The 24,017-nt window shown below is 40.1% G+C and overlaps 1 protein-coding gene across 2 annotated transcripts in view; it reads right to left on the reverse strand.

The window, feature by feature from the left end:
- The window catches only part of EDNRA (endothelin receptor type A), a 66,122-nt gene that overhangs the window by 27,604 nt on the left and 14,501 nt on the right, over positions 1 to 24,017 (reverse strand). The window contains exon 2 of one of the 2 annotated variants that reach the window (XM_068989891.1): positions 4,883 to 5,010. The exons of the other annotated variant lie outside the window; for it this stretch is intronic. Coding sequence (XP_068845992.1) covers positions 4,883 to 5,010 — 128 coding nt within the window. The remainder of the gene's footprint in view (positions 1 to 4,882; positions 5,011 to 24,017) is intronic. 2 annotated transcript variants of the gene reach the window in all.

The following is a 24,017-nucleotide window of genomic DNA, read 5'->3' on the forward strand; positions in this document are numbered from 1 at the left end:
GGTCTCTCTTTTCATCAATGTCTCTCTTCTCAGAGGATTATACCCAGCTTCCTTAAAAAGGTTTTACTATTTATAGGAGCCAAGAATCTTTCTTGCCTTCTTTCTCCTGTTTCTTTCTCATTCTTGTGTCATAGGCTGTTCTTTTCTGGGTTTGGTTCGATGTTTCCTCAGAGGTGCAGTTTTCTTAGAACACTGAGTGGCTCTTTCCTTTGGGAAATTTTCTAAATAAAAAGTCAGTTTTAAAATAAAATGCTATTTTCCCAAATTTGATGGTGCTTTTGTAAAGGCAAGTGTAGGTGTGGAAATATCTCTGAGCTGAGTATGTACATGTATCTCCACGCAAGGCCTATATACATTTGTGTTTTAGAGCTAGAGTCATAGGAAATTAGTGTTAATATAAAAAAAAAAGTCACAGGAATGAGCTGGGCAAATGAGAAAAATAAAACGTAAAGAATAGCATGAAGTAAATAAGGAAAACTGGTCACAGATAATAAAACTAAAGAAACTTTCAGAACTTTTTTCTGCTTGTATTAATAGAACAACTACTAATAATATGATGAAAACCCATTATTCTATCCTTTGACATAACTACTAATAATACTGATCATATTACTTTCAAGGAATTTTATATTCACAAACCTACACATTTAAATTGCATTTAACATCCCTATCCTTTTCCCTAAAATGTTGCTTTCAACATTTTCTGTAAATTATCTTGTTTATGTACCTAATTTCTTTGTTCAAATTTTGGATCATTTCCATAGGACTTATCCTAAAAATTGTAATTATTGGGTCAGAAGGCAAAAGCAGGGTTTCCCTGATGGCTCAATGGATGAGAATCCATTTGGAGCAACTAAGCCTGTGAGCCACAACTATTGAGCCTGTGCTCAAGAGCCTGGGAATTGCAACTACTGAAGTCTGAGAGCTCTAGAGCCTGTCCTCAGCAATAAGAGAAGCCTGCACACAGCAACAAAGACCTAGCACAGTCAATAAATAAATAAATTTAAAACAGAGCTCAAGAGTACTTGTAGGACTTTACTTTCTGGAGGGGCTGTTCAGGTTTCTACCATTACCAGAGAAGTATGCTTTTTAATGAGAATTTCTCTGATTACATGAACAGTATTCATGTTAATGACTAATGTTAGCCATTTTGATTTTTTCTTTGGTGATTTTTATACTTATGTCTTTTAATATGAAAGTATTATCATTTTAACTGTGAATTGTATGGATTCTTTAAATATCAAGACTATTAACATGCAGTTTTGCTGCAAATATATTCCCCAGATTATTGCTTTATTCGGTTTTTAATTTTATGAATATTTGATCTTCTTTTAAAATTTTATGTCCTAAAATGCATTTATAGTTTTACTCAGATTTTCTACCATCCCTTTTAGGTTTAAAAATCTTCCTTTTTTAGAGACCAAAAAGATACTGGTTTATCTTCTTCTACTGCCTGATGGTTTGAGTTTTTGCATGCTTAAGCATAGTGTTTAAGAACACACACTACTTTTATTTGATGACTGGCTCCAAAACTTAGTAGCTGAGTAACCTTGATTAAGCTCTTTCAACTTCAGCTTCCTCATCTGTAAAATGGGGATAACTATAGCACCATCACAGCTGTTATAAGGATTAAATAAAATAATTTCTGGGAAGTATTTTTAACAGGGCCTGGTACATACTAATACTTAATAAATGGTAATAATTGTAACAACAGACTGGTTCCATATAGGAAAAGGAGTACATCAAGGGTGTATATTGTCACGCTGCTTATTTAACTTATGTGCAGAGTACATCATGAGAAACGCTGGACTGGAGGAAGCACAAGCTGGAATCAAGATTGCTGGGAGAAATATCAATAACCTCAGATAGGCAGATGACACCACCCTTATGGCAGAAAGTGAAGAGGAACTAAAGAGCTTCTTGATGAAAGTGAAAGAAGAGAGTGAAAAAGTTAGCTTAAAGCTCAACGTTCAGAAAACTAAGATCATGGCATCTGGTCCCATCACTTCATGGCAAATAGATGGAGAAACAGTGGAAACAGTGGTAGACTTTACTTTTGGGGCTCCCAAATCAGTGCAGATGGTGATAGCAGCCATGAAATAAAAAGACACTTGCTCCTTGGAAGGAAAGTTATGACCAACCTAGACAGCATATTCAAAAGCAGAGACATTACTTTGCCAACAAAGGTCTGTGTAGTCAAGGCTATGGTTTTTCCAGTGGTCATGGATGGATGTGAGAGTTGGAGTATAAGGAAAGCAGAGTGGCGAAGAACTGATGCTTTTGGACTGTGGTGTTGGAGAAGACTCTTGAGAGTCCCTTGGACTGCAGGGAGATCCAACCAGTCCATCCTACAGGAGATCAGTCCTGAGTGTTCATTGAAAGGACTGATGTTGAAGCTGAAACTCCAACATTTTTGGCCACCTGATGCGAACAGCTGACTCATTTGAAAAGACCCTGATGCTGGGAGGGATTGGGGGCAGGAGGAGAAGGGTACGACACAGGATGAGATGGCTGGATGGCATCACCGACTCAAAGGACATGAGTTTGAGTAAACTCTGGGAGCTGGTGACGGACAGGGAGGCCTGGCGTGCTGCAGTCCATGGGGTCGCAAAGAGTCGGACACAACTGAGCGACTGAACTGAACTGAGTAATTGTAACTAATATTATTGATATGTAGCACAAGATAAGCCTTTAACATGTTTTTTCCCCAGATGGTACATAACACTATTTGTTGATGAATCTTCCCTTTTCCTGTTACAAATCAAAGTAATTTCAGCCTCTATTATATTCTTGTACACTTTGAAACCTGTTTCTGTTTCTCCCATTTATTTGTCAACGTATTTATGGGTGTATACCACATTGTTTCACAATTGTAGTTTTGTAACAATTTAGGAAGAATTTGCATATAGGAAACACAATTTAAAAAATTGTCATGATTATTTTACATAAGTACTGCTGCTGCTAAGTCACTTCAGTTGTGTCCGACTCTGTGAGACCCCATAGACGGCAGCCCACCAGGCCCTTCCGTCCCTGGGATTCTCCAGGCAAGAACACTGGAGTGGGTTGCCACTTCCTTCTCCAATGCATGGAAGTGAAAAGTGAAAGTGAAGTCGCTCAGTCGTGTCCAACTCTTTGCAACCCCATGGACTGCAGCCCACCAGGCTCTTCTGTCCATTGGATTTTCCAGGCAAGAGTACTGGAGTGGGGTTCCGTTGCCTTCTCCGATCATGAGTACTGTATTACCTAAAAATGATGTTATTGGGGTGCTAGGAGTGGGAACAGCAGAGTGAGAATTCATTAGTGAATAAAATCCAGATTATTTACTGATATTTTGAGACATGGTCACAAATAATAATTATTCATTAAGTTGAAGTGATACAGTAGCTACTTATGGCATGCAAATATTTGTATGCAACAGCCTTTAACATCTGATGTGATGCAGAAGAAACCTATGCCTCAGGTTTTCCTGAGAATCACTGCAAATCCTAATTATTCATGATTTTATTTATGATCTTTGTTTTTACCATTGCTGTGTTTATCATTTTTGTCAATACCTTACTGCAACTTAAATGCTAATGAAATGTTCTTTGTTTTGGTTTCAGCAATAAATTTATTTTTAAAAATACCACTAAACATTTTGTTTCACAATTACTATAACCATATATTTAAAATAAGGGTATTATTATAGTTTTCTACTACCAATGGAATGAGTATCCTTATGGTTTAACAATAAAAGTTTTGGTCCTGAAAATTAATTGTAAATGATAAATAACAGAAGATCTGTAAACACTTCCATTGTTCTTTAAGAAACTGGGCCTTTTATTTCTATGTTGATGGGACTTGGGTGCTCTGATAAAGTGATTGTTGAAGTGTGAAAGGAAAAATGAAGACCTCTTCTAAACTGTAGGTAAACCACTTAAATAGGCCATTAAACAGTGTTTGCTAAGGATTATGCATGCATGCTAAGTTGCTTCAGTCGTGTCCAACTCTTTGTGACTCTATGGACCATAGCTCGCCAGGCTCCTCTGTCCATGGGATTCTTCGGGCAAGAATATTGGAGTGGGTTGCCATGTCTTCCTCCAGGGGATCTTCCCGCTCCAGGGACTGAACCTATATTTCTTATGTCTCCTGCACTGGCAGGCAGGTTCTTTACCACTAGAGCTACCTGGGAAGCCCTCAAAGGACTGTATTCAACATGAAAAAGAGCACCAGAGTTCCTAATTTCATTTTTTTATAAAATTCCCACTATGAAAATTACAAGATATATAAAATACCTTCTAGAAATTCATGGAATTTAGAGAGACCTCTTTAAAGAAGTCTTGACATCCATGTTTGAGAAGAATTCTGGAAAGACTATGAGACACTTGATGGGTTTTTCAGAGCTGGATGAAAGGGCACTTCTATTGTCCTCTTTTTAGGAAGACTTTCAAGCATAGATTAGAATGTAATTCTGAGTGCTCATTCTTCAGTTCAAGGAATCAAGCTTTAGAAACGTAATTGAGCCATATCTTCTTTTTTTCCAATGAGAAATCTACCACTGAAAATATAGAGTTTGAATGTCCTAGAATTTCCTTTTCCAAAATTCATTCCATCTAATATATTCCTTGGGCGTCTCTGATAGCTCATTGCCATAAGGATATCAGATGGATATAGTTGGCAAAATGCTCTAGGTGCAAGTTTGCCTAAACCAAAGATGGCTAGTAATAAGCAACTGTGGAAAGTAATTGTGAACAGTACAGCAAGATTGATACTAGTTTAATTCCTGGGAACTAATGAACCACTGCCCTGGGCATCCGCTCTCAAAACTCCTTGAGTTCTCTTTTTTCTGAGAAAAACAGTTTTCTAAATCCAACAAAAGAGTGAGGAGAAAGAGCCACATTACCTGTCAACGCTTAGTGCGCAGAGATTAAGGACGGTGATCCCCACTGAGGACTTCTGCAAAAAGGGGAACAACTTGCAGAGGAAAACGCCAAAGTCATTTTGTTCAAAAGGCCAGCGCCCAGCCAGCAGCTGAAAAAGGGAAAGAGCGTGTAAGACAGTGGCAGAGCCAGCATGGGACACTCAGACACACATTTCTAATCACACTTCTGAACTTCTAAATTTTATCATTTATGATGCTTTTCAGTTGGAGTGATAGCAGGAGATTGTCATCGTCATTATCTTTTCATAATTTAATGCTTCAGCGAGTTTTTCTATCCCTGAAAGATGTGGAGAATGATAAATAAATATAATAACAAGAGATAAATCTTTGAGCTTATAGGAAGTGGTCATGTGACCCACTTTTCAGAAGAGCACAAGTTGGGGGTTTGGATGACAGTTTAACCAAGAAGCAGGAAGTCATCTTTGATCAGTTCTTACCAAGTCATGAGTTAAATGAGTCATTTTCAACCAGTGGCATTGGGAGATTATATTCACTCCTGACAAGCAGCCGAAGCTCTGAATAAGATGTTATGGAGAATACTGGGAAAATGAAGTGGTTTAGGATATACTGGCTTTGCCAACCTAAAATCACTTGGAACTCATGCTTTCCTCTGTGCTTAACAGGCTGCCTTGCTTTAGCAGGGATGACACCAGTGACCTATCTTTGTTTAGGCTCAGATTTCTCTTTATCACACAGGAAAATGTGGTTACTGTGATCTGTTGGTAGTGTTTTCAGGAATGTCTATTCTTCCATGTTGACAGTTTGAAATCTTTGAAATTCTAAGGAGAGGGTGATGACCCTCTAGAGGCTGTGTGTGATAAGTAGCAAGAACACAAGACCTCTGTGAGTTGCTGGTATTCATCTACTTAGGTATTGTACTAGAAGCATGGGCTTAAATAACAGCACAGCTATATAAATGGAGGAAGTCCCAACTGAATATATGATGCCTTTTCAAGAGTAAAAATGGCATTGATTTCCTTTCTAATGTTTGCTTAGTGACTCAGAACTTAAACTTACTCTACTCAATAGGAAATAATACCATGCTAATCTGACAAAATTTTCTTGTTTTTCAAAGCACCCATTGCCATACTAACTCTAAGTTGACCTTCCAGTGTTGTTCTACCACGTCTAAAATATTGAGGATTAATTTCATGGCTGGTGTGGTCATTAATATGAGTCCATGGAAAGAGGCGGGGAAACTGTTACTCCAGAAATACAAAATCAGAACGTATGCATTTTGAAAATTTAATAACATAGGGCTCTCTATAATTATATTTTTTATGGCTAAGACCCTGTATGACTTTTAAACATATTTCCCCCCTTTTTCTGTTTTATGAGAGGCCTTTTCCTTCAATCCAGTCCTGTCTCAGGCATCTTTTCCCTCTCATTCTTACTGGTTTTGCTTGGTGTCTTCTTAGAATTTCCATGTAAACTCTTGTCCAAGGATAACCAGTGAACTCTTCACAGAAACACTTCCCTAAACACTTTCAGTTCTCATGAAGCTAAAAAATAATTATACCATTGCTGATTGCTAGTTATTAGGGCCTGATGCAAGTAAAGACACGAAACATTATTTCTGGGATGAATCACCCCCTAAAAAGAAGACCTGAAAATTACTTTTTATAGAATGAGAGTTTAGTATTTTGTTCCACAACAGTAATTCTCCAGTAAAGACTAGAGAGATGTAATTTAAACATGTAGGAATTGTTATAGGATAAGGTTTGAAACAGTTGAACTGTTAAGGTTGGATGGTTGGTTCATTCCTGGAGACAGAGGATCCTGAAATCCATGTGAACAGATTTTCCAATTCATACATTCAACAACAAGAGAAAAGGATGTTTCTGGCTTTAACAAGGGAGACTCTGAAATCCTGTGAAAGTCTACGTAACAAGGGCTAAGGAAAATGATCTGGAAAACCCCACAGTGCATGGTTTCAGGCTCTTCCAGTCTCAACTGAAAAAGATCTTGGGCTTCCCAGGGGGCGCTGATGGTAAAGAATCTGCCTGCCAATGCAAGAGACATAGGGGAGTTGGGTTTGATCCCTGGGATGGGAAGATTCCCCAGGAGAAGGGAATGGCTACCCACTCCAGTACTCTTGCCTGGAAAATTCTATGCGCTGAAGAGCCTGCAGGGCTGCAGTCCATAGGGTTGAGCACAACAACGACAAGAGACAACAATGCTTACTTAAACTCTTAATTAGGGTTAGGAGTAAAGGAAGAGCTCAAGAGAAGATATCAGTTCAGTTCAGTTCACTCAGTCATGTCTGACTCTTTGCGACCCCATGAATCGCAGCACGCCAGGCCTCCCTGTCCATCACCATCTCCCTGAGTTCACTCAAACTCACATCCATCGAGTCGGGGATGCCATCCAGCCATCTCCTCCTCGGTCACCCCTTCTCCTCCTGCCCCCAATCCCTCCCAGCATCAGAGTCTTTTCCAATGAGTCAACTCTTCACATGAGGTGGCAAAAGCATCACATGGTACCTAGTACCCTGTAGGTGTTGAACCAATAGTGAAGTTGCTCAGTCGTGCCCGACTCTTTGCCACCCCATGGACTGTAGCCTACCAGGCTCCTCCGTCCATGGAATTTTCCAGGCAAGGGTACTGGAGTGGGCTGCCTTCTCCAGAGGATCTTCCCAACCCAGGGATTGAACCCAGGTCTTCCACATTGCAGGCAGACACTTTACTGTCTGAGCCACCAGGGAAACCAATGAATGATTTCAATTCACTAATTCAAGGAAAGTACTTTCACATTTTGAAATCTGACAGTACCAATTTGCCTCAGAAAATGCAATCATCTTATAGTTTACTATTTAAACGTTGTTTAACAGTATCCGGAAGTCGTATTTCCACTCTTTATGTGGAAACAAACAAGGAACCGTTTCAACTAGTTGGAGGAGGCGGGAAATCAGAGCTCTGCTGAAAAGTCCGCAGGGGAGGGGAGCTGCCAGATTCTGCGTGGGGAGCCCTTCCCTTGCGCTGAGACTGTCCAGCTGGATGAGAGACATAGCGTAGCGCCTGAGAGGACGCCCATCCTGTGGTCCAATCGAGCACTCAAGTGGGCTGCAGAGGAAGAGTCCAGGGCCACTGAGGCAGCAGAGGGCAATCTGCTGAATACGGATTTCATTTTAGGATGCCTGCTGCGGTTCTAGTACAGGGGAATTTTCTTCAGTCAAAAAGTAGTTAAAGTCCTGATCTCCACCTGAAGATTAAAGCACTACTTGACTCTTGAGAGTTCCTTGGACTGCAAGGAGATCCAACCAGTCCATTCTGAAGGAGATCAGCCCTGGGATTTCTTTGGAAGGAATGATGCTAAAGCTGAAGCTCCAGTACTTTGGTCACTTCATGCGGAGAGTTGACTCATTGGAAAAGACACTGATGCTGGGAGGGACTGCGGGCAGGAGGAGAAGGGGACGACCAAGGATGAGATGGCTGGATGGCGTCACTGACTCGATGGACATGAGTCTGAGTGAACTCTAGGAGTTGGTGATGGACAGGGAGACCTGGCGTGCTGGGATTTATGGGGTTGCAAAGAGTTGGACACGACTGAGCGACTGAACTGAACTGAACTGAACTTAAAGACCACAGTTAGTGTAGAAGTTCTGTATTTGTGTGGCTGATTTGGATGGTGTCAAAATTAACATTATGAAATTGACAGGCTGCACGACATGGATAGAACTAGAGACTGTCGTACGGAGTGAAAAGTGAGATGGAGAAGACCTATCATATGACATCCCTTATGTGCCAAATCTAAAAAGAAATGATACAAATGAATTTATTTACAAAACAGAAAGAGACTCACAGACTTAGAAAATAACCACAGAGGGAGGACGGGGGAAGGGATAGTTAGGGAGTTTGGGATCGACATGTATACACTACTATATTTAAAATGGATAACCAGCAAGGACCTACTATATAGTGCAGGGAACTCTGCTCAATGTTATGTGGCAGCCTGGATGGGAGGGGAGTCTGGAGGAGAATGGATACATGTATATTCATGTAAAGGATCCAAAGGCTGAGTCCCTTTGCTGTCCACCTAAAACTATCATGACATTGCTAACTGGCTATCAGTTCAGCTCAGTTGCTCAGTCGTGTCCCATTCTTTGCGACCCCATGAATCGCAGCACACCAGGCCTCCCTGTCCATCACCAACTCCTGGAATTCACTCAGACTCATGTCCATCGAGTCGGTGATGCCATCCAGCCATCTCATCCTCTGTCGTCCCCTTCTCCTCCTGCCCCCAATCCCTCCCAGCATCAGTGTCTTTTCCAGTGAGTCAACTCTTCATATGAGGTGGCCAAAGTACTGGAGTTTCAGCTTCAACATCAGTCCTTCCAATGAACGCCCAGGACTGATCTCCTTTAGGATGGACTGGTTGGATCTCCTTGCTAACTGGCTATACTCCAACATAAAATAAAAAGTTTAAAAAATAAATGTAATAGCTTTCTTTCTGCTGCTGCTAAGTTGCTTCAGTCGTGTCCGACTGTGCAACCCCAGAGACGGCAGCCCACCAGGCTCCCCCTTCCCTGGGATTCTCCAGGCAAGAACACTGGAGTGGGTTGCCATTTCCTTCTCAATGCATGAAAGTGAAAAGTGAAAGTGAAGTCGCTCAGTCGTGTCCGATTCTTAGCAACCCCATGGACTGCAGCCTACTAGGCTCCTCCATCCATGGGAATTTCCAGGGAAGAGTACTGGAGTGGGTTGCCATCGCCTTTTCCGCGATTTTTTTCTATTTTCCTCTATTCCCAGAGAAGTAATTTTTTCCCTTTATAAGTGCCCTGCTGCTGCTGCTAAGTCACTTCAGTCGTGTCCGACTCTGTGCGACCCCATGGACGGCAGTCCACCAGGCTCCCCCATCCCTGGGATTCTCCAGGGAAGAACACTGGAGTGGGTTGCCATTTCCTTCTCCAATAAATGCCCTATAAATACTCAATGTCTTCTATAAGGTATACCCACTTGAAATACAATGCTTGCATTAGAAATACATCAAAAAAGCAATTGACAGGCTGCATTTTTTAACCCATTGACACAGATTTACTTAACTACTTGTACCACATGATCCACTGATTAGCACCCTGGTTTTAGAATGAGTAGGTCCCAAAGCAGGCTGTCCAGCCACTACTATATTTAGTACAAAGCAATTTCTATGTGATTGTGACCTTTTAGATAAATGCAGTGTACCTGTTTATGTCAGTTTTCTGGAACATACCTGACAACCAGAAAGTAAGCAAAAATGTAAGGCACCAAATGCTTGCTGTGAAATTTATGCCCTAAAGCTCTTGTCCTTTACTTATGGGCAGACTGCCTGAGTCTTCCACACAAGTTGATTTACTTTTACTTTACACACAGGTTTATTGTTTTATTATTCATCATTGCACATACAAAGCTACTTATTAATATGAACGCTCCTGATGAATGGTTCTTAGTCTTGGCTGTACATCAGGATGACTGAAGAAGTTTTTAAAAATCCCAGTGTCTAGGCTATGCCCTTAGACAACTGCTCTTCATCCTGGGGTGATCTTGTCCTCCAGGGGACATTTGGCAACATCTTGTGACATTTTTGATTTTTACAGCTTGTTGGGAGGCTATTAACATCTGGGGGCAGAGGCCAAGGATACCGCTAAACATCCAACGCGTAGGCCAGGCGCTCCAATGAACAATTATCTAGCCCAAAATGTCTATGATGCTTAGGTTGAAAATCCTGTCCTAGGCCAATGAAATCAGAATCTCGGGCCTGTTCAGTCACTTCAGTCATGTATGACTCTTTGCAACCCCCTAGGCTGTAACCCATCAGGCTCCTCTGTCCATGGGATTCTCCAGGCAAGAGTACTGGCGTGGGTTGTTGAGCCCTTTCTCCAGGGGATCTTTCACACCCAGGGATCGAACTCACGTCTCCTGCATTGCAGGTGAATTCTTTACCGCTGAGCCACTGGGGAAGCCCCATAGTCTCTTGAGTTGGGACACAAGGCCAGCAGTTTTCCTATTTTTTTTTTTTTAATGGAACTTGCTTTTACATGATGAAGATGTGCACTTGAGCATGGGTGGTCAGGAGTTCTCATTTGTGTTTTGACATCCCCAAATAATGAATTAAAGAACATGATAAACTGTTATTGCTGACTGCAAGTGGCCAAGCGGCACGGTCTGACTCATGACTGTGAGTCCTTGGTGGGTCACCCAAACCCTTGCGCCAACCCCCAGTGACCTTCTCCTCTTCCATCTTACTCGCCTCTTTCTCTCCTCCATGTCCAGGAGTTTTTAAAGCTTCCAGGCGGTTCCAATGTAGAGCCAAGGTTGAGACTCACTGCTTTAGTGTACTTGTTCTCAAGCTTTGGCTGCCTTCAGAATTATCCGGAGGGCCGGAACTTCACACACTGAATGTACACTGCACAGATGTTAGTTATTCTGAACTGCTATAGTTTGTAATTATAAACCGAAACATACCAATTATTCATGACCATGAAGAAAAGGATAATAAAAATAAATTTATCCCCCCTTTTAAAATCCATTGCAGATGTTAATGCCACTATTTGGACATTATCTTTGTTATTGTCATGACATCTTATTAATGGGATAAGTAAAACCAGGGGTGCCTTTTTCTTTGTGCTAATTTCACTTCCAGCCCATCCAGTGAGGCTGACAGCTTCTCCTCCTTCCCTTCATCCCACTCCACCCATCCTAGGGAGGAATGAGAGATTTATGAGTACACTTTGTAATAGCTGGAAACCTCAAAGTAAATACAATGTTTTCTTCCCCTCAACATGGATTACGCAGGTCACTTGAAGTTGGACATGGTGAACCAGGTATAGTCTTTAAAAAGTAGGGTTCTGAGGATTTTCCTTTCTGGGAGTGGGGCTAGGAGGTATTCTAGAAGTTGGCACATCATCAAACCAGCAGTAAAGATGTTCTACATCTTCTAACAATACAGACTGGCATGGTAATAAAGCCTGTGATGCTGAGGCCTTTCATGAGAACATGTTTTCAGGCTGTTGCAAATCTCAAATTGGTTGTAATAAAATAAATCACTGTGCGTGACTGAGAATGAATTTTGCTCTTCCCGGAGGCTTTAATTGCTTCAGAATTGAGGCAGAATTTTCACAGAAGTCAAATGAAATCAAATCAAATCAATAAAGCAAAACCAATGGCTTCTGCCCTACTCCTATGATTTTTCCTTTGACAGGGTTCTCATACCTCCTGGCCAGCCCTAGAATTTGGAGAGCATGACAGACACAGAGCAGAAACTCCATAAATGTTTCTGGTGCTGGGTGCTCTCTGTGATGAGGGCTGGGGGTCGGGGGTAAGGCGGAACGGAGAAGCATTCCTTTGAATGAGAGCAAGCGGCTTAGCGTTGTAAAGAGCGTGGGCCCTGAAGCTCAACTTCCTGGGTTGGACCAAATCCCAGCTCCTCTATATTCCAGATCACGTGACCTTGGCATGCTGGTTAACCTCACACTTCTCAGTTTCCTCCTCTAGAAAATGGAAACGGTGAAGGCAGCTACCTTGCAAGTTTACTGTGGGTGACAGAAGAGATGATCCAGAGAAAGTGCTTAGCAGAAGTAAGTATCTGGCAATGGGAGCTATTTGCACAGCCTACCTTTATCAGTCTCTGCTTTGTGTCTGCTTTTTCCAGTGAGACTGTGAAGGAGGGTCATCCCAGTTACCAGGCACAGGGTGGCGGCAGACCCCACGGGCACAAAGGCCCCCACTGACCAGGAGCTGTCTACCCAGAAGAGGAACAGAGGCAATGGTCCCTAAGGAAGCTGCAAGTGGCATCCTGTAGCAGCTCAGCAGAGGAAGGCCTTGGACCTACGTGACTCATGCAATGGAAGTCTTTCTCAGTGAAAACCAGAGATGAAAGAGAACCTGCGCCGTATATGGTTGACGTGGACAGGAAATCAGAGCCCCTTAGAACAGGGCCTGACTCATCGAAGAGCATAACTGGGAGTGCCTGTAAACATGGATTTTGAGGAACTGCTCTGGCTACTCTGCACTTCGATCAGAAACTTGAAGTGGTTGCTACTACCTGCTATCCATCTATTTAACTATTCAATATTCAGTGTTTTGGTTTTGGCTGAAGCCTTCACTTTTTAGAATCTGAAATACATAGATGTTAATAACCAGGCGAAGGAGAGAATAAAAAAGAGGAAAAAATATTTTAAAAACCAAATTCCAAACCCAGGAAGGTTATTTCATTAGAGGAAAGATGGTTCACCCAAGATATGGGCTTAGTATCTCCAAGCATCTCAGTCACCCAAGAGTTTCATTCTCAGAGGCTGGGGATGAAAAGAAATATCTCTCTTAGATAACTCTGCTGTAAGGATGCCAACCTAGAATCAATAGACTTCAGACTTCCACTTTTTCAGTATACCTAAACCAAAGGATCTTTGGATGGAGAAGAATTAAACTTATCTAAAAAAGAAAAGTGAGAAGCACTCAATATCAAGATTGTACAGTTTCCTGTCAGTACTTTACGATTTAGTTCCTAACGGAGAGAAGCTTGACATTGGAAAGAATGAAGTCGACTTTTCCTGAATGGAGAAAATACAATTATAGTTAATTATATAAAATAAGTGCTCTGACCTGGACACACAGTGAGACTCAAAACTTATTGAAAAAATGTTATTGTTTATCTTAAGCACTCTTTATGGTAGTACATGTTGCTGCTGCTGCTGCGAAGTCTCTTCAGTCGTGTCCAACACTGTGCGACCCCACAGGCGGTAGCCCACCAGGCTTCCCCATCCCTGGGATTCTCCAGGCAAGAACACTGGAGTGGGTTGCCATTTCCTTCTCCAATGCAGGAAAGTGAAAAGCGAAAGTGAAGTCACTCAGCCGTGTCCGACTGTTAGTGACCCCATGGACTGCAGCCCACCAGGCTCCTCTGCCCTTGGAATTTTCCAGGCAAGAGTACTGGGGTGGGGGGCCATTCTAGTGCTTACTTAAAAGAAACATGAAGGTGAAAATGAAGCAGAACAAAACAAAATGAAATAACCGGCAGAGATTTCTACATGTAGCTTTAGGTAGTAGTCCCAAAAAACTTACCAGGAAGGTGGTAATAAGTAGCAAAAAGCAAAAACCAATGGCATATTTTAGATCATGCAGCATATTGAATGATGTAATGTGTAAAATCTTAAGAACTGGGGTTCATTGTTCATTGTAAAGTATGTCATGTGTTCACAATTATCCTGTGTCGCTGGAAACAATGACCCAACTAAGATATGGTATGTGGTGTGAAGAAAATGATACCATATGTGTCTTGTGGAGAACAAAGAATATGGTTGATGCTAAAGGTGATGTATTACAGTAAACAAGGTCGAGGTGATTTTGAATACTTAACAGAAATTCATTGGGAAATAAGACTTCACGATTTGCAATAGCTGAGGCATAAAGTGAATTAGGAAGACCTGTTCAAGACGTCTGAGTTACCTGTCATGTAACTGTCATGCTTCCCTTAAGAATGGTGTGCTTCTTCACCCACTAAAGGATTAGAAGAGAATACTGCAGAATACCATACTGCAGGGAAGGAGAAATTCTGGCTCCCAGCTCTAGCCCTGTCGAAAATCTCTGGGGTGTGGCTTCCTCTTCTGCCATATAATCTTGCTCTTGCCCAATATTTCCAGCTCTTAGATTGCATGATTTAAAAAAAAAAAAATCACAACTCCAATCTGTAAGTGGTTTCTCTGAAACTATTATCAGCTCCATTTATCCCTAACCTAGTCTAACCTCAATCCCTCCCTTCACTTTATTGATTATATATATATAAATTTATTTATGGCTGCACCATGCAGCATGTGGGATCTAGTCCCCTGACCAGGGGTCAAGCCTGTGCTCCTTGCAGTGGAAACATGGATTCTTAACTTCTGGACCACTAGGAAAGTCTGTCCCTTAATTTTATACAGTTAATTTTGTTTTCCCAATTTCTCTTTTATTCTTCCCAACCATGAATATTTTAGTCCTTTTTGCCTTTTTCTTTAGTTCTTTTTGCTTTTTCTTTGTCCTTTTTCCACCCCAACAGATGAAGGATGTCAGATATTATGGAATCCCACAGATGAAGCCCTGAGACTATTCATTTACCTTGACTATATAAATAGTATTTTATCCCTCTCCAGGGAGAAGTTAAAATACATGGAAAATTTGCCCAGTGACTATAATAGGCACCATACTATAAAATGTAGGAAAAAATAGTAGGTTAATGGCCATTTTAAGCTTCTAGTCAAGGGCTTGTTATAAATCATAGTGTCAAATGAAGGATTTAAAAAAACCTTGAAAATTAGTTTGATCCTGTTTTGTCTTTTTTCCAGACATTTGGAAATGAGACAGTACTAAACTGCATGAGTCAAGAATAATAGAGTTGAACCTAGTTTTACTTCTCAGTCTTGCTATTTGACACATGTTGTATCTCCACTGTAAGCATTTTGTTTCTTTTTAGTGCTGCCTAGAACAGAGAACATACAAATCTGTGGCTGAATGTAGCTAGCCTACAGTGACGCTCGGTTTCCTTTCATAGACACTTGAGAACTGAGAGAGGCTTGTGCTATTTCTTTGAGATTTAGGGCCAAAGTTCTATTTCCTTTTAATCTCTCTCAAAAGACTTGGCACATTTTTCTACATGCAGTAACTGTCTAAGGATATTGACTCATGAAAATCAGTCACTTAAACAACTGTTATTGTAAGTTTGGTAAATGATATTTATCTTTGATCTGAAAAACGACAGCATTTTAGACTTAGACAAGTGCTTAGAGGTCATCTAGATCAGTGATTCTCTAAGCGCTGTCCTTGGAGCCTGGAGATTCCCTGTCAAGGTTCAGGGGAACGTTCCATAGCATGTGCAAGATCAGGAAAACTCTGAGATGACTGCCTTTTCCACCAGTTGACCTTTGCACTGTTGGTGCAAAAGTGACAGTGGGTAAAACTGTTGGTGCTTTAGCATGTATCAAGCAGTGGCACCAGACTGTTCTAACACGAGTTGCATTCCTACCCATCACACACTAGCCGGGAAAAAAGCTTATGCTGCAAGAGAAATGGTGAAGACTCCAGCCAGGTCCTAGGCCACAACAGCAACAGACAGATATTGGTTGCATTTATATATATACAACCAATTTATTTTTCTAGAAATGAAAACTACAAAAATGAAATTAAGACAATTCCATTCAAAATTGGATCAAAAAAGAAGAAAATACTTAGATACAAGGAATAAATCTAACTAAAGAAGTATAAGACACGTATGCTGAAAGCTGCCAAATACTAGACAAATCAAAGATGTATATTAATGTTTATGGATTGGAAGGATCAACCTTGTTAAGATGGCAATCTTCTCTAAATTCATCCAGTCAATACAATCCCTACGTAAATTCAAAGAGATTAGCAAGTTGATCTTAAAATTTGTATAGAAATGTAAAGGACCTAGAATAACCAAAAAATTTTTTGGAGGAAAAAAAAAGAACAAAGTAGGACTTATAGTACCTGCTTAAAAACTTACTATAAACTACAGTAATCAAGACAGGGTGGCACAACAGTAGACACACAGGTCACTGGACTAAGAAAGAAAAGACAAATAAACCCTTATATTCATTATCAATTGAATTTTAACAAAGGTGCCAAGGTAATTCAGTAAGGAAAGGACAGTCTTGTTAGCAAATGGCATTGGAACAACTGGATATGCCTATGCAAAAAAATGAACTTAGATGCTTACCTTACATACTGCAAAAACATTAATTGTGATTACAGATCTAACTTAAGGGCTAAAATTATAATATTGTCAGAAAAAAATTAAAAGTTTTTTTGTGATCTAGGCTGAGGCAAAGATTTCATAGATATGACACCAGACACGTGATCCACAAAGGAAACATTTGATATACTGGATTTAATAAAAATTTAAAAATTTTGCTCTTCAAAAGCTACATTTATAAAATGAAAAGAAAAGCCACAGAGTAGGTAAATATTTGCAAATCATATATCTGATGAAGGACTTCTGTCCAGGATAAATATTATCTATTAGAATATAAATACTATGTATTTTTAATCTATGATGTTTCATGTAAACAACATTTTGTCCATTGTCAGACGTGTGCGATAAATCAACTTCACTCTATTAAAAAAGAAGCAAAACAACAATAACATGAAAACTCCTACAGTTAAAAAAGATAAAGAACTACAATTAAAATATATCATAGTTAAAATGAGTAGAAGACCTGAATAGACATTTCACCAGAGTAGAAATACAAATAGCTGCTGCTGCTGCTGCTAAGTCGCTTCAGTCGTGTCTGACTCTGTGTGACCCCAAAGACAGCAGCCCACCGGGCTCCCTGGTCCCTGGAATTCTCCAGGCAAGAACGCTGGAGTGGGTTGCCATTTCCTTCTCCAATGCATCAAAGTGAAAAGTGAAAGTGAAGTCACTCCGTCATGTCCGACTCTTCGCAATCCCATGAACTGCAGCCTACGAGGCTCCTCCATCTATGGGATTTTCCAAGCAAGAGTACTGGAGTGGGATGCCATTGCCTTCTCCACAAATAGCTAGGTACATGAAAATAAAAAATGCTCAACATCATTCATCATTAAAGGAAATGTACATTAAAGCCACAGTGAGCTACCACCACACATCATTAGAATGGCTATAATAAGAAAGACTGACAATAATAAATGTTGGTGAGGATGTGGAGAAATTGGAGCCTCATATAATGCTGGTGGGAATGTAAACTGGTACAACCATTTTTTGACATTGGTGTGATCCAGTGATATTCAGATGTCTCCATTGTTACTTATTTGTTTGTATTTATGCAATTTTATCACAGGTATAGTTTTGTGTATTGACCTCTAGTCAAGATATAGAACAAATTCATGACCACAAGGATCCCTGATAATGACCTCATAAGTGTGATTATAAAAATCACACTCCTTTGCCCTCTCTCTTGAACTCCCTCATCCCTGGCAACCATTAATCTGCCCTCCATCTCAATAACTCTGTCAGTTCAAGATGAATGGAATTAAATGTGACACTTTATTAGACATGTTCAATTCTAGTACCAGCTTTTTCTTCTGGGCCATTTCCACAAACTAAATATTTATCACTTCATCAGAGTTCATCACAGTTACTGCAAACAAGTAAAAAATTTCAAAACCACAGTAAAGGTAGAATTGGGCCCATCAGCTGAGAGACTGCCTATATCCTATCGCATGCAAGCAGGGCCAATTTGGATTAGTGTTTGTAAAATTATAAATAGCTCCAAGTTCTGGTTCACATAATTGGAACTACAAACGTTGACTTCTCACATTCTGAGAGTCTAGGCTCCCTCCCTCTCTTCCTTCTTCCTTCCTTCACTTCCCTCCTTTCTTAAACATATCCGATAGTCTTCAGTGTGACTGCTGAATTACACAGTGGCTAAAAGTGGGGCCTCAAGGATGACTCTCCATCACCCAACTCTGTCTTCTTCCTTCCATCCCCTGAAGCTCCCCCTTCCTTCCCCAATAATTTTTAAAGGTTGTTGTATACAGATAATACCTGTGCCACAAAATCACATACATACATACATAGTTTTTAAAAAGAAGGAACATGGAGTAGGTCTCATATGTTTCCCCACCTTCCCCTCTGTCTGTGACAAGGCCTTTCTGTCCATTGTTATTGTGTTCAGTCACCCAGTCGTGTCCGACTCTCTGTGACCCCATAGACTGCAGCACGCCAGGCCTCCCTGCCCCTCACCATCTCCTGAAGTTTGCCCAAGTTCATGTCCATTGCATTGGTGATGCCATCCAGCCATCTCATTCTCTGATGCCCTCTTCTCCTTCTGCCCTCAAATCTTTCCCAGCATCAGGGACTTTTCCAATGAGTCAGCTATTTGCATCAGATGACCAAAAAACTGGAGTTTCAGCTTTAGCATCAGTCCTTCTGCTAAGTATTCAAGGTTGATTTCCCTTAAGATTGACTGGTTTGATTTCCTTGCAGTCCAAGAAACTCTCAGGAGTCTTCTCTAGCACCACACTTTGAAAGCATCAATTCTTCGGCACTCTGCCTACTTTACGGTCCAGTTCTCGAAACTGTATGTGACCACTGGGAAGAAAGCCTTGACTATACAAACTTTTGTTGGAGGAGTAATGTCTCAGCTTTTCAACACATTGTCTAGGTTTGTCATAGCTTTCCTGCCAAGAAGCAAACGTCTTCTGATTTCATGGCTGCAGTCACCATCCGTGGTGATTTTAGACCCTAAGAAGAGGCAATCTGTCACTAATTCCACCTTTTCCCTCTATTTGCCAAGAAGTAGTGGGGTCAGATGCCATAATCTTAGTTTTTTTAATATTTGGTTTTAAGCCGGCTCTTTCACTCTCCTCCTTCACCCACCTCAAGAGGTTCTTTAGTTCCTCTTCGATTTCTGCCATAGAGTGGTATCATCTGCGTATCTGAGGCTGTTGATATTTCTCCTGCCTATCTTGATTCCAGCTTGTAACTCATCCAGCCTGGCATTTCTCATGATGTGCTCAGTGTATACATTAAACAAACAGAGTGACAGCAGACAGCCCTGTCATACTCCTTTCTCACTCTTGAACAAATCAATTGTTCCTAACAGGGTTCTAACTGTTGCTTCTTGATCTGCATACAGGTTTCTCAGGAGACAGGTAAGATGGTCTGGTATTCCCATCTCTTTAAGAGCTTCCCCAGTTTATTATGATCAACACAGTCAAAACCTGTGGCATAGCTGATGAAACAGAGGAAGAGATATTTCTCTGGAATTCCCTTGCTTTCTCTATGATCCAGCGACTGTTGGCAATTTGATCTCTGGTTTCTCTTTCTTTCTAAACCCAGCTTGGACATCTGGAAGTTCTTGGTTCTCACAATGCTGAAGCCTAGCATGCAAGATTTTAAGCATGACCTTACTAGCATGGGAGTGCAACTGTCTGATGGCTAACACATTTGTTAGTACTATGCTTCTTGGGAATTCGGATATTGACCTTTTCCAGTCCTGTGGCCACTGCTGGGTCTTCCGGATTTGCTGACATATCGAATGCAACACCGTGATGGCATCCTCTTTTACGGTTTGGAATAGTTCTACTGGAATAGTTCTGCCCATTACCAAAGACATATTCCTTGAATTTTATAGCCCAGAGATAAAAATTCATCTATGTTTAATCATGACCATAAAGTTTAATTGGCCTATCAAAGAAATATAAAATGCAGTGATTTTTGAGATCAAATAACTTTAAGTATGTAAAGCTTTTATCTTTACGATCTCTGGAGAGTATCTCTCTTTTTGTCTTCTGTGTGAAATTTCCCTGAAATAAATGGAAACTTTGTCTTTGTTTTGTTCTTTTTCTTTTTTAACTGCAACATGAATAGCTGCTTGAAGATTAAGCCCCTTGGTTCAGAGCTGCTACCTATTGCTTGAAAGATAATGAAATGAATGTCTCTAAGTGTGTGACAAAGAATTGAAAACTTCTTCAGTTTTGATCAGAAAACATACTGTTTTGTCCAACAAGCTTGATGGATACCCAGCTGCTAAGACCTTCCAGGAAACTAAGTTTGGAAGTTTGCTAACATTAATGGGGAAGACAGAGGGAAGGTAATAGCCCTGGGTTGTTCGACTCATTTATGTCAGCAGTCACCTCAGGAACAGGCTGACTGTGGGATTCCATGAGATGGCCTATCTTTATTTCTTCATACAAAGATGATGACTTGAAGGAATTTCCCTGGTTGTCCAGTGGTTAAGATTTCACCTTCTAATGCAAGGGGTGTGGGTTCAATCCCTGGCTGGGGAGCTAAAATCCCACGTGCTTTGTGGTCAAAAAACTAAAACAGAAGAAATACTGTAACAAAATTCAATAAAGACTTTAAAAGTGGTCCATATTAAGGAAAAAAAATCTTGAAAAAAGATAGTGATTTGAAAGATCAGTGATTTATTTCAGATCAGTCACAAAAATATTTTAAAAAAGAAACGTACTTTGATCTCTTGGGATTATGCCATCTACTGTTTTGGTGGTTGTGGGCATCAGTCACTTAAGAACAGCGAAGGTGATGAAGCCTTACTCATATTTTGAGGTTCAGTTCTTGAGCTCTGACCTGCTATGGGACAAAATGGAGGAGGATGAGAGACAGAGATGAAAGGCAGGGCCAGGGCAGTTGGTGAGATGCTGCAGGGGTTGATAAACTTTTCTGTAAATGGTTAGATAGTAAATATTTTAGGCTTTGCAGATCCTCTGGTATCTGTCGAAACCATTTATGTAAGCAATGGGTATGGCTGTGTTCCAATAAAATTTCATTTACAAAAATAGGCTTTGGGCCAGATTTGGTTCACGGCTGTAGTTCACCCATCCCTGGGTCAGAGAATCAGACAGGATTAAGCTGAAGTGGTGAGCACTCACTGCTTGCAAGTTAGGCCCTGGAATATCACCTTCATGCTTCCAGACTCCCTGTGGATTTACTTCCCTCCTTTATGGTAATCCAGGAGCTGGAGGCAATTTTAAGGGTACACCATAAAACCAATAAAAATATTCCTGTGATACAATTTCCTCAGAACAAAAAGCAGGAAAAGTCTCAACTAATCATCTACCTTTAAAGATAAAAGCATGATCATAAGACTCCAAAACTCAGTGTTCACACAGTTCCTTCTCGGAGGATGTATTAAGTGCCTTGTAAGACCACTGCAGTGTTCCATTTAAATCTAGTCAGTGGTTTTGATAAATAAAATTTCTCTTTAGGGATGTTGCAATGCAAATTTGGGTGTTGATATTAGGAAGATTTTCTTTTCTTTTTATTAAAAAAATTTTTTATTTTTACTTTATTTTACAATACTGTATTGGTTTTGCCATACATCAACATGAATCTGCCATGGGTGTACACAAGTTCCCAATCCTGAACCCTCCTCCCACCTCCCTCCCCATACCATCTCTCTGGGTCATCCCAGTGCACCAGCCCCACGCATCCTGTATCCTGCATTGAACCTAGACTGGCGATTTGTTTCTTACATGATATTAATAGATCTGTCTTCATATGCTACGATTTGGTAAATTTCTGTAACAACCCTCTCTTACCAATCTTGTCTTAGAATAATGTAGCAACCGGATTACAACTAAACCTCCAAGTCTTACCAAGCAACTGGCATACCCCAAATATGTCATTTAACAAAAATAACCTCAGAGAGATTGTCTGGAAAGTTTCATCAATCCAACTTAAACTCTCATAACATTTACTGTCTGAAATCAGTGCTTTTTAATCTGTGTTTCATGGGGCGTTGTAAAGTTTTAAAATAAATGACCATTAACTGTAACATTAATGGAAAAGGCTTGAAACCTAATTTTATCTTTGTGTCTCTGGGAGTAATTTGATTAATTTCAGTATAGCTGTATATATTACTTTAGGAGAAGGAGAAATGACAGTTTCTCTGTTTTTAAAGAAAATGTTAATAGGTGTTTCACATTCAAAATGTAATTTTTTTCCCAGTAAAATTGTGTTCAGTGATCCTCCAAATTTTAACAAAACAGTGGAATATAAAATTCCCCTAGCAGTCAGGCTAACTTGATGGAATATATATTTGTATCCTCAACATGGAATGCCAGCCACTCAAAGGCATGTCTGTCCCAGATTTCTTTGTGCTTTTTGTAGACACTTAGTAAATGTGTGAACTGATTTGGGGATTACCCAATATGAAGGCAGATAGTGGATTTGCCTGAAATGCCAAGAAGAATTATAATGAACAAAGTTCAGACATAAGCCACACAAGTCTTTAAAGTGTTTAGAAAAGAATTCTGCCTAGGAAATTCTGCCTAGTTCCCTGTGCATGCCCTGGTGGCTCTCTAAAATTCTGGTCAAAATATAAAAGGATTATGCTCAAGATTTAGATTTAAAGCATATTTAGTGTACAGATATATATGTTGATGTTTAAGTATATACAAATTATAAGATGTTGTCTTTATATCTATCTATCTACATATTTCAGCAATACATATGTACACACTATTTGTACGAGCTCAAAATCAGAAGCTATTCAAATTCCTACTGAAGTAGAATGAATAAATAAATTGTGATATATTCAGACAGTGAAGTGCTATACAATAATGAGAATGAATGAGCTACACCCAACAGCATGGGTTACTCTCACAAACATCATGTTGATCAAAGAAAGTCAGACAGAAAAGAATATTTACTGTATGGTTCCATTTATATAAAACACAAAAGTAGGAAAACAAATTCATGCTGTTAGAAGCCAGGAAAGTGGTTGCCTTGGGAGTTTGGGTAGTTAGTGACTGAGGGACTTCTGGGTGCAGGTAATGTCCTAATTCTTGATCCTGGGTACACAGGATCAAGTTCATTTGGTGAAAATTCACAGAGCTGACACTTCTGTGCATTTTTTTTTCCTGCATGTATGTTACACTTCAATAAAATCTCAAAAAGTTTATGAAGTATTATGGCTCTTAAATGATATAAGTGAAAGTGAAAGTGAAGTCGCTCAGTCGTGTCCGACTCTTTGCGACCCCATGGACTATAGCCTACCAGGCTCCTCTGTCCACGGGATTTCCCAGGAAGAGTACTGGAGTGGATTGCCATTTCCTTCTCCAGGGGATCTTCCCAACCCAGGGATTGAACCCGGGTCTCCCGCATTGTAGACAGACGCTTTACCGTCTGAGGCACCAGGGAAGTCTTAAATGATATAACACTACCTTAATTTTCTTAGGTTTAGCTTTTATAAGAACATCAAATTTGCAGAAATAAAGGAAATAGGCAGAGACACAGCATTTGTGATATACATGACACAAAAGACAGATTCTGGAGTATTCTAGACATTTTTGTTTTTGAAACTAAGTTAAAAGTTCACATATTCTTTTTAAGGCAGATATTCTATAGAATTGCTTTACGTGACATAAAACGCATGCGGGATTGGGGCATACTACATTATTCAATATTTGGCAAAGACATATGTGCCATTACTTTTTGTATCTTAAAATGAATGATTCTGGATATTTTGGACATGCTCAATATTGTTAGCTTTACTGGTTGCTTTTAAAATTAGGGATATTAGAGATGATCATACTAAGTCAAGTAAGCCAGACGAAAACAAATAACATATGATACATGTGGAATCCAAAAAAATGATTCAAGTGAACTTATTTACAAAACAGAA

Source organism: Capricornis sumatraensis, chromosome 17 (assembly GCF_032405125.1).
Source record: "Capricornis sumatraensis isolate serow.1 chromosome 17, serow.2, whole genome shotgun sequence".
Taxonomy (NCBI): Eukaryota; Metazoa; Chordata; class Mammalia; order Artiodactyla; family Bovidae; genus Capricornis; species Capricornis sumatraensis.